This window comes from Prionailurus bengalensis, chromosome C1 (assembly GCF_016509475.1).
Source record: "Prionailurus bengalensis isolate Pbe53 chromosome C1, Fcat_Pben_1.1_paternal_pri, whole genome shotgun sequence".
Taxonomy (NCBI): Eukaryota; Metazoa; Chordata; class Mammalia; order Carnivora; family Felidae; genus Prionailurus; species Prionailurus bengalensis.
The window spans coordinates 203,560,805-203,571,779 of NC_057345.1; the positions used below are offsets into that span (position 1 = coordinate 203,560,805).

General features: G+C 52.1%; 1 protein-coding gene across 2 annotated transcripts; it reads left to right on the top strand.

Annotated features, from left to right (window-relative positions):
- The first annotated feature begins 4,177 nt into the window (after positions 1-4,177).
- LOC122481763 (ciliogenesis associated TTC17 interacting protein) lies at positions 4,178-10,095 on the top strand. Of its 2 annotated transcripts, XM_043577811.1 has the most exons (10): positions 4,178-4,234; positions 4,390-4,482; positions 4,850-5,050; positions 5,353-5,408; positions 6,290-6,376; positions 6,565-6,732; positions 8,018-8,142; positions 8,903-8,979; positions 9,294-9,382; positions 9,566-10,095. In XM_043577811.1, exons 1-10 carry the CDS (start codon positions 4,210-4,212, stop codon positions 9,794-9,796), a joined length of 1,152 nt encoding a protein of 383 aa, XP_043433746.1. In that variant the 5' UTR covers positions 4,178-4,209; the 3' UTR covers positions 9,797-10,095. The 2 variants fall into 2 exon arrangements, with proteins under 2 accessions (XP_043433746.1, XP_043433747.1); XM_043577812.1 differs by lacking the exon at positions 4,850-5,050.
- The last annotated feature ends 880 nt before the right edge of the window (positions 10,096-10,975 follow it).

Sequence of the window (10,975 nt, forward strand, 5' to 3'; positions counted from 1 at the left end):
TTCCATGCTCTTAAAAAAAGAGAAACGATGGGGCGCCTGGGTGGCTCAGTCGGTTGAGCCTCCGACTTCGACTCAGGTCATGATCTCACGGTTCGTGAGTTCGAGCCCCGCATCGGGCTCTGTGCTGACAGCTCAGAGCCTGGAGCCTGCTTCGGATTTTGTGTCTCCCTCTCTCTCTGACCCTCCCCTGTTCATGCTCTGTCTGTCTCTGTCTCAAAATAAATAAACATTAAAAAAAAAAAAAAAGAGAAACGAGCCCCCAAGCACTTTAATTGCAGTCTGATTAGAAGTAAAGACAGAAACATAGTAAATTTTAAGGTTTTTTAAAAAATGTTTTGGTTGTATTTACAATCCCAGTAAGAATTTACCTTCAACGTTCAGTCTAAATCAACTATTCAATGGCTCAATGTATTTATTTATTTTAAGATGTTGTGTTTATTTGTTTTTAAGAAATCTCTACACCCAACATGGGACTCAAACCTACAACCCCAAGATCAAGAGTCACACACTCCACCGACCAAGCCAGCCAGTTGCCATTCAACTGCCTGATTTAAATCAGCATCTCAAGACATCTTTTAAGCACCCTCCATGCCAAATTCTTTTAAAGAACTTGAAATACTAAAGATGCACAACATAACACACAAAAAAAATTAATATTGTGAATTCGATTTTCTTAAGCAGTTCCACACATAATTCTGAATCTTCCTGAAGATGGGGTGCCTGGGTCACTCGGTTGGTCAAGCATCAGACTCTTCATTTCAGCTTAGGTCATGATCCCAGGGTCATGAGATCAAGCCCCACATCAGGCTCTGCACTGAGCATGGAGCTTGCTTAAGATTCTCTCTCTCTCTCCCAGGGCGCCTGGGTGGCTCAGTCGGTTAAGCGTCCGACTTGGGCTCAGGTCATGATCTCACAGTTGGTGAGCTTGAGCCCCGCATCGGGCTCCATGCTAACAGTTCAGAGCCTGGAGCCTGCCTTGGGTTCTGTGTCCTTCTCTCTCTCTGCCCCTCCCCTGCTCGCACTCTGTCTCTCTCTCTCTCTAATAAATAAACATTAAAAAAAAAAGATTCTCTCTCTCTGCCCCTCTCCCGGCCTCATACGGCCTCATACATGCCCTCTCTCTCTCTCTCATAAATAGAGATGATAGATAGATCTCCCCAAAGTGGAATGGATAGATAATCTATGAGAAGACATTTGAAGATTACCTTCTCAAGTGCTATGGTGGGGGTCGGGGGAACAACTTCTTAAGTGACTGAAGTTTCTCAACAAGATTTTTCTTTTTGTGTGTGTGACTCTATCCGGCTGAACCTCCTACAGCTGCTATGATGCAGACTCTAACGCTTCCAAGGTCGGGACCAGATAGCCCACAGCTGGGGTTTGAGTCATATCAGACCTCAATTACCGTCTTTGTCACTAATCACTACCCATGTTGTAGCGCCTCTCATTTGAATTCAGTGTATCATCTATTTACAGTTTCAGTTTTCTTTGAATTCTCTCTAACCCTGGAGCCAGACTGCCTCCAGTTGAGCCCTGACTCTTCCAATTAGACTTGACCCTTGAACAATGTGGGGGTTAGAGGGGCTGACACTCCCCCCTTTTCCTGCACAGTTGAAAGTCTGGTACAGTGGTAACTCCTGGCTGGTTCAGTTGGTGGGGCATGTGACTCTTGATCTCAGGGTCATGAGGGCAAACCCCATGTTGGGTGTAGATACTACTTAAATAAATAAATAAACTTAAGGGGCGTCTGGGTGGCTCAGTCAGTTGAGTGCCTGACTCTTGATTTTGGCTCCGGTCATGATCCTAGGGGCATGGGATCGAGCCCCACGTCAGGCTCCTCACTGAGCATGGAGTCTGTTTAAGATTGTCAGGGCACCGGGGTGGCTCAGTTGGATTAAGGGTCTGACTTCAACTGAGGTTGTGATCTCACAGTTCGGTTCATGAGTTCAAGCCCCACATCAGGCTCTACACTGATAGTGCAGAGCTTGCTTGGGATTCTCTCTCCCTCTCTCTGCCTCTCCCCCACTCACATGCATGCTCTCTCTCTCTTGCTCTCTCTCTCAAAATAAAAATAAAAAAAACTTTAAACAAAAATAGAGAGAGATTTTTTAAAAAAGATCCTCTCTCCCTCTGCCCCTCTCCCCCACTCTTGCACTCTCTCTAAAAATAAATAAATGGGGGCACCTGGGTGGCTCAGTCAGTAGAGTGTCTGACTTCGGCCTAGGTCATGATCTCACTGTTCTGGAGTTCGAGCCCCACGTTGGGTTCTGTGCTGACAGCTCAGAGCCTGGAGCCTGTTTCAGATTCTATGTCTCCCTCTCTCTGCCCTTCCCCGACTCGTGCTCTGTCTCTCTCTCTCTCTCTCTCAAAAATAAAAATTAAATTTTTTAAGATAAAAATAAATAAATAAATAAACTTAAAAAAAGTAAATAAAACTTAACATTGCATAAGGGGCACCTGGGTGGATCAGTTGGTTGAGCACCTATTGATTTTGGCTCAAGTCATGATCCCAGGGGCATGGAATCGAGCCCCACATTGGGCTCTTCACTGGGTGTGGAGTCTGTTTAAGATTCACTCTCTTTCTCTCTCTCTCTCTCTCTCTCTCTCTCGGGGCGCCTGGATGGAGCAGTCGATTAAGCATCTAACTCTTGATCTCGGTTCAGGTAATGATCTCGCAGTGCGTGGGTTGGAGCCCCGTACTGGGTTCTGTGCTGAGGGTGCCGAGCCTGCTTGGGATTCTGTCTCCTTCTCTCAGCCCCTCCCCCACTGGTACCCTCGTTCTCAAAATAAATAAATAAACTTAAAAAAATTTTTTTGGGGGCGCCTGGGTGGCGCAGTTGGTTAAGCGTCCGACTTCAGCCAGGTCACGATCTCGCGGTCTGGGAGTTCGAGCCCCGCATCAGGCTCTGGGCTGATGGCTCAGAGCCTGGAGCCTGTTTCCAATTCTGTGTCTCCCTCTCTCTCTGCCCCTCCCCTGTTCATGCTCTGTCTCTCTCTGTCCCAAAAATAAATAAACATTGAAAAAAAAATTTTTTTTTTTTTTAAATTTTTTTTTTAATTTCTTTCTCTCTCGGGGCACCTGGGTGACTCGGTTGGGTAAACATCTGACTCTTGATTCCAGCTTAGGTCGTGATCTCACAGTTTCATGAGTTTGAGCCCCAAGTCAGGCTCTGCACTGACCATGCGAAGCCTGCTTGGGAGTCTCTCTCTCTACCTCTCTCTCTGCTCCTCCTCCCCACTCATGCTCTCTCTCACTCTCTCAAAATAAACAAATAAAGCTAAAAGGGGGGGAAAAAAGCCTTAACACTTTGTTTAAAGAAAAAAAGAAAATCCGGGTAAAATTACTAACAGCCTACTATCAACCCGAAGCCTTACAGATAACGCAAACGGTTAACACATATTTTGTATATGTATTATATACAGTCCTCTTCCAATAAAGTAAGCTAGAGAAAATTTTATAAAGAAATTATAAGGAAGAGAAAATACATTTACAGTACTGTACTATACTTCTTGAAAAATATCCACATATAAGTGGCAGTTCAAACCCGTGCTGCTCAAGGGTCAACTGTATTCACTGGGTCAACCTGGAAGACATTTAACCTCTCGGGGCCTCAGTTTTCTTAGCCATACAGTGCAGGGGGGAAAGCATCTACCCACAGGGTTAGTCTGAGTATGAAATGAGATCACGTATGTGCAGCCTCCAGAACAGTGTCTGGCCTGCCGTGAGCATGGTTTAAGGGTGTGTGGTCACTGTCGTTGTTATCGCCATCACTCTTACATGTAGCACTGTTCACGTGGCATCTGACTGGGTTCTATGCACGTGAGACCATGTCTGACTCAGGGCCACAACTTCTAAGGTTATTCTTTTTTTCTTTCTTTAGATTCCTTTTTTTTTTTTTTTTCAGTACTCTCCACATCAAAAGGGAGGCTCAAACTCACGACCCAGAGATCAAGGTTTGCATGCTCTTCTGACTGAGCCAGCCAGGGCTCCCTAAGGTCATTCTAGTGACCCCTGTCATCCCCCTGCCGTGTCAAATGCTCCCTCTGCAGGACAATACTTCAGACATGGCCTGAGCCCCAGACCACAGTTCCTACCATTGCTTTCAAGGTCTGGTGGTTTAGTGAGGTGTGTTGGTGGCCCTTTAAGAGGCGATAGCTGGCTTCCGGTTGCCATGGAGACAGCTGAACACAGATCGGGTAGCAGAAAGCAGGATGTCCTCCAAACATCAATCCACAGGTGGGAAGAGGGCTGGCAGGACTAGAAGCTGAAGGGTCATCTTCTCCCTCACAATCCTCCTTGGGGTGGCCTTGGAGGATTCTGCTTTGAGGACCCCTGTCCCATGCCTGTCCTTCTCCCCAAGAATGCCATCTCAGCCTTTCCTCTGTCCCTAGGCCCCAGAGCCAAGGACCACCAGCCCTCAGCCCGCGAGAGTTCGCCACCCCTAGAGGCCAATGCCGAAGCCATCCACTTCCTCAACAACCTCCGTGAGCCTGGACAGTGCAGGGGGCGGGGGGGGGGGGGGGGGCGGCAGGAAGAGAGAAGACACAGCCCTGGCCCACGGCTCTCTCAGCCTTCATTGGCCTGAGACTCAGAAAGCAACGGGGGGGGGGGGGGGGGGGGGGGGGGGGGGGGAGGGGACCTATTTGTCAATAACCATCAAGGAAGGACCCCAAGCACATGGGGACTTGGGGGGGGAGGGGTCTTCATCCGCTGGCTGTCGCAGAGGCCAAGGGAACGAGGCAGGAGCTGCCTGAGACACGTGGGATGAGGAGAGGGTGGCTGGAGGGTCAGAGAGTCGGGCGGGGGGGGGGGGCTGGGCTTTATCTGCCCCCATGGGACCCTCACCCCCAGAGCAGGAGGAGCTGCAGATGCTGCTGTTCTCCGAGACCCTGGCCATGGTCTCAGACACGGGGGAGCCTGAGGGAGAGCTGACCATCGAAGTGCAGAGAGGGAAATACAAAGACGAATTTGGCGTTATGTCGCACTGCCTCCTCGTGCACGCCTTTAGCCAGGGCTTCGTGGACAAAATGCTCTGCGGAATCTCCCTCCTGGGTAGAGCTCTTGCTGCCTGACTGGCTTCACCTCCATCCTTCCTCCCACCCCTCCTCCCATGCCTAGGACCTTTGCTCAGGACCAACCCTCCACTTCACCTTGGGAGCAGAATGAGGCAAAGGGGTATGGGAGGTGGGGGTGACGGGGAGGTTCATCACAGCCACAGACTTAAGACCAGAGCACCACCTAGTTTTTCCCCACGGTCACACTGCACCTGAGTCCTCCAGCCTGGGCCACCACCCTGCCTCCCTGCAATCTCCAGTCCTGTCCCCGGTGATGGCGACGTTCCCCTCCAACCCCAGGCTATCTTTCGTGGGACCTGCATATCATGGAACAACATACCCAGGAGTTTATCAAGGTACCTCCTGGGGCCCCCAGCTTTGGTTCCAAACCAGGTGTCAGAATAGAGACCCTGGGAGAGAGGGAGAGAAGAAGTGTGGGGGGGCTCAGTGGAATGTTACCCCAACTGTCCCCGAGTTACCCTGCAATCCCCACCACACACAACCTGGAAGCCAATCTATCGGGGGCAGCAGGTGGCTTCTCATGACCTTCTCCTAATACAAAACCTTGGAAGCCCAGCATCTTCCGGGGGGCCACGCGGGCTGGCCTTTCCCAGAGCCTGGCCTTTCCCAAGGGCCTGTCACTACCTCGCCTCCAAATTCTCCTGCTCTGTGCCTCCCACACCCTGCCCCGGCCACCTCGCTGACTTCTGGAACATGAACCATTTTACACATTGGAAACCTACTCATGCCTAAGAACCTTCCCACAGAAACCATTCCCATCTTTTAAAACCCATATTCTAAAGTGCACATGCTTTTGAACTTCGAATTACACCATAACACGCCTTCTGTTCTTTTTTGTTAAAGTTTTAAAAAATGTTTATTTATTTATCCTTGAGAGAGAGAAAACACAAATGGGGGAGGGTCAGAGAGAGGGGGAGACACAGAATCCGAAGCAGGCTCCAGGCTCTGAGCTGTCAGCACAGAGCCTGACTCGGGGTTCAGACTCACCAACCATAAGATCGTGATCTGAGCCAAAGTCAGACGCTTAACTGACTGAGCCACCCAGGCACCCCTGCCTTCTGCTCTTGAACTTTACTACATATGGAAGATTTTCTATCCAAATTTTCCTCAGTTTTGTCATTTATAAAGGAGAACGGGCCAGGTGGCTTCTGGGGGGGTCCTGTTCGTGTACAGTCGGGTGAGCTCCTGATTCCCCTCTCTGTGCTCTGGCCCTTAGTTGCACATCCTCCCCATGGAGAGGAAGATGAGTCTGGTGAGGCAGGATGACCAGCTGGTCATGACCAGAAGTGTCAAGGAGGGTGAGGTAAGGGTGAGAGACAGGTGGGAGCCGTACCCCACGTCCTCTTGGAAGCCGAGACAAGGGGCCAGATTGTGTCAGACCAGAAGCCTGGCATGGGGACTCAACAAGGACCATATGCCCAATAACTGGCTTTCCCGTCCTCCTCACCCCTTCCCAGATCAACATCCCTGACCCGGATTTTTCCTGAACAGGAAGTGAAGACCGAAGTGACTTTTTTCCCCTGGAGCTCAACTGTGGGCTTCGTCTCCGAGGCTGCCAACCTGCTGTTGCTGAGGGTGATGGCTTGGCGTCAGCTGGTGCCCAGCAATGCCCGTTTCCTGGCCTTGGACACAGAGGGCAAACTCTGCTATTCCACTTATGTAAGGGGTCTCCCTGGCGGGGGGGAGGGGGACTTGGCCTGGGGGAAACCAGAAGGGGCACAGAGATCGCTGAGGTGGGAGAAAAGCCAGCTTGGGGGTGAAAGAAGGAGTGGGCTGGGGCCATGGAGGTGGGACTTCCGGGGCAGAGCCCCAGCAAGACGGCCTTCGTTAGAAGATCCCGTTTGACACAGGTGGAGTGGATAAGAGGCACCGAAGCTGTGCGCAGTTGAGAGAAGCAATGCTTTTTGCACCACGGTCAGTCCAGGAAAAGTAAATATAGTGGAGGGCTGCTTTTAGAGACGCATTTTTTAAGTATCAGGAAATACACCATTTCCAACGGCACTTAAATGCTCTTTTATTGTGTCTCAGACGGGAAGGGTGTTTTTTCTCTTTTATTGTGGCTAAAACTAATCAACACACCTAGGACTTCCTGCAATGGGAGATTTTAAAGATGTGCCTCTCAACACACATTTTGGGGGCTGCCTGGGTGATTCAGTCAGTTAAGTGGCTCTTGATTTCAGCTCAGGTCATGATCTCATGGTTCGTGGGCTGGAGCCCCGAGTGGGGCTCTGCCCTGACAGTGCAGAGCCTGCTTGAGATTCTCTCTCTCTCTCTCTCTCTCTCTCAATCAAAATAAGTAAATAAACAGTTTTTAAAAATAAAAACACAAACACATTTTCGAGGCTGATTTGACCAGCTTTGTGAAGGACATTCTAGTCTTTTCTATCACAAACAGCAAACAGCAATGTGTCTGGCACAAACAGGCACACCTCACGTCCCCCCATCTTCTTTGAAACACACGATTTATGCTAGCACTTTCTCCCCATGGCTGCAGCCCGTACAGGGGTTTAAGTTTTAGCTACAACAGGGCAGTCTGCCTGCAGCATGGGCCCAAGGCGGCCACAGACCTCAATCTAGCCCCCTCCTCAGAGCATCACCAGCCCCCCCTCAAATTGCCCAGCGTCCCTCACTCCCCGCCCCACATGCTCCCACCTAATCGGTTGAGCCTCATCCCTGTAACTGACTCGGCCAACTAGAAGCCCTTGGTCATCCAGATGATACAGGTAGGGTTGGGACACAAGCAGCATGGAACTGGATCCCTAGGAGGGGGTCCCCACTTAACTCGGGGGTGCATCTCAAATCCTGTGGTGCCTGAGGGTCTGGACAGTCAAGGTTGCTAATCACTGACAAGAAATGAAGCGGCAAAGTGAAGAGGGCCAGGGTGAGATGTGGGGAGACCCTGTTGGGTATCCACCTCACTTCCCTCCATCTTGGCTGCTGCCAGCAAGCCCTGGGCATCCAGACGATCCAGGTGGGCCACCAGGAGGTGGATGTGTTCATCGTGGAGCAGACTGTCCACTCGGATGAAGGCATCCCTGGTTCCTGCCAGTTCTACCTGCTCTCTGATGGGTGAGCTACTGACAGTGGGGCCAAGGGGGCAGTGTTGAGCACAAGCATGGGTGCTCCATCTTGGGGGCTGGCTTTATCCCCACCATTCGCTCTCCCTTCACATATTTACTCATTCTCCTGATGCCTGCCGTGCCTCCCGAACCCTCACCAAAGAGCTCTGAGCGGCTGAGGAGGTCACCGCTGACCCCACCAGGCCTAAGGCATAGTAGCTAAAGCGGCTGCCACGGGTGGTGGGTGTGATACTGAAGAACACCAAGGTTTGAACAACTTGATACGCGATAGGATAGAATCAAAGTGCTGGGGAAAGCATCCTGGCGCCCTCACTGCCAAGCTGGCACCAGCACGGCCCAGGCACCTAATCAGAAGAAAATTGGTGGGGAGGGGGGAAAGAATTTGTTTCTTGAAATTTCCAAAGAGGTATTGATACCATCATTTGTTACACTGGAAAAAAAGTAATCAGAACATTGCTGGCTTTCCTTATTTGATAACTTAGGGTGTTGTTTTTATTTTGAGCATCACATAGCCCGGAGGCTCATCACTTTTAGTGCTAAAGGTCTCATGGCAGACCTGGCACACCAGCACGCGGCAAAAAGGCCATGAACGGGAAAAGCAGGGGCCATCATCTGGGGATCTAGAAATGAACACAACCCTGGAACTCAAGCAGGGTGTTGGGGACCAGTGAAGGGAGACCCCCAGGACGGCTCTCAAGGGAGTGGGCTGGTCTGGGAAGCCCCCCACTCATGTCTGTGTTGTACCCCAGGCACCTGGCCAAGAGGATCCAGGTGGGTTCCCCCGGGTGCTGCATGATCACCAAGATGCCTATTTTGAGGGACAAGGGTGAGTGAAGCCTCCGGCCGGTGGAAGAGTGAAGGAGAGGTGGGAACACCTGGGGCCTTCCAGGATGCAGGGGCTGGACTGAGTGTGGGATCAGAACCTGAAATCAGATGGAGAAGTTTTGCCCTCTAGCCCCTGACCCCGAGGCAATTAGGGGAGGATCATTTTGCAGGGAACTCCTTCTGGCAACTCTGGCCAGGTGAGCAGAACCCTGGGCTTTTCCCCGAGCCTGCCATTTGGGTGTTCTTGGGCATCCCTCTGTATGTGGGGAAGGTTCCGGGGCTGGGGGTGTGCAGCCTTCCTCCCTCCCCACCCAGATGAGATCGAGCCTGCCCCGGTGTTTGAGAAGAAGCCCCTGGTGTGGGAGGAGGATATGGAGCTCTACTCGAGATTCCTGGGCCGGAAGGTGAGAGAGGCTGCGGTCAGCCTGGGGTCCCCGTTCCTCTCCCCCCTCACCTAGCATAAACCCCGCCATTACTGATGTCCCTCGGTGCCGGCTGGAAACGCACACCCCGAGGGAGCGAAGGGAGCGGTGCGCTCCTGGGGCGCTGGGTCCGCGGGTCGCGCTCACGCTCGGCCCCCCCGCCAGGAGGAGCTGCGTGTCAGCCACAACAGCTACCTGCGGCAGCACCCCGAGGCCCAGGCGCTCATCTCGGACTTCCTGCTCTTCCTGCTTCTGCGCCGGCCGGCCGACGTGGTCACCTTCGCCGCCGAGTACTTCGGGCCGTTCGCGAAGCACAACCCGCCGACCCCCGCCTTGCGCTCCTCCAGCCGGCCCAGCCCCTTCCGCTCGCTGGACCCGGAGCGCCCCACCGACTAGGGCTGGCCCGGCGCCGCGTGCGGGGATGCGCAGGGAGCGGGGCATCCCTGTCCCCCGAGGGGATCCGGAGGGACTCACTCCGGAAGCGCGCCTTTTGGACTGCGGTTTTGGGGGGGAAATAAACGGGGCGCCTCCGCGGTTCCGCTGTGAGCGCCGGAACCTTCCCTGGCCAGACTATTGTGTTTTGGCTAAAAACAGGAACTGTTCACAGTTTGTCCGCGAATTTCAGTCTTTTTCCGAGAGGCTATGATCAATATCCCTGTTTTACAGAGAAGAAAATAAAGGCGCAGAAAGGTTAAGTAACTCCTAGAGTTAGTACGTAGGAAGCAGGATTCGAACCTGGAGGTAGGGAGCCAAAACCCACACCCTTAGTCACCGGGTTAGTGGGGATAAAGGGGCGGGGCTTCCTGGCCCTCAGAATCTTTCTGGATGTCACTAAGCATAAACCAAACTGCCCTCCTCCCCACCCCCCCAACCAAGAAAAATGCAGGCGGGGGGGAGGGGGGGAGCGGGGTGGTTAACCTGGATCACCACTGGCCTCGCTCATCACCTCTGAAGCCTCCCAAAACCCACTGGCCGCCGGCTCTCGCACTCCGCCTCTTTTTCCGCTGACACACAGGAACCCCCAAACTGTGCAGGGTCCCCCGTTACCGACTCTCTGAGAAAAAGGATAAGCCGGCGGTCATCGACTTCTTTAGGCCCCTTGCGCAATGTCGGTCTGGCCAATGGCTCGTTCCTGCCCAGGGCTGGGCGCGGCTCCTTAGCAAATGTTAGGCAAGCTTCTCACGGGCAGCTGGTAATGGGGGTGCAGGCTCCCATCTGTCCATCTATTCACTCGTGGGCCTGCCTCTTCCAGACGAGGGAGCCGGAGAAGCTCTGTACTATGGTGAGGATGGCCGTGACCCAGGACTCAGGGAAGCGAGGCTTCATGGAGAACAATCACTGGGAAGAATTTCTAAAAATATCTTTTATTGCCCCCATCCCTTATTTCAAAAGAAATACATGTTCACTAGAGAAAACTGGGAAAAGCATGACAAACCAATAGAAGAAAATGAATTCACCCCAGTTTCTCAACCTAGAGGCAGTCACTCTTAACATTCTGGCAAATACCCTCTTCACTCATTTTTCTATGCATAAAAGTGGCCAGTGTTTGTTCACCATTTACTCTGACAAGCAGCT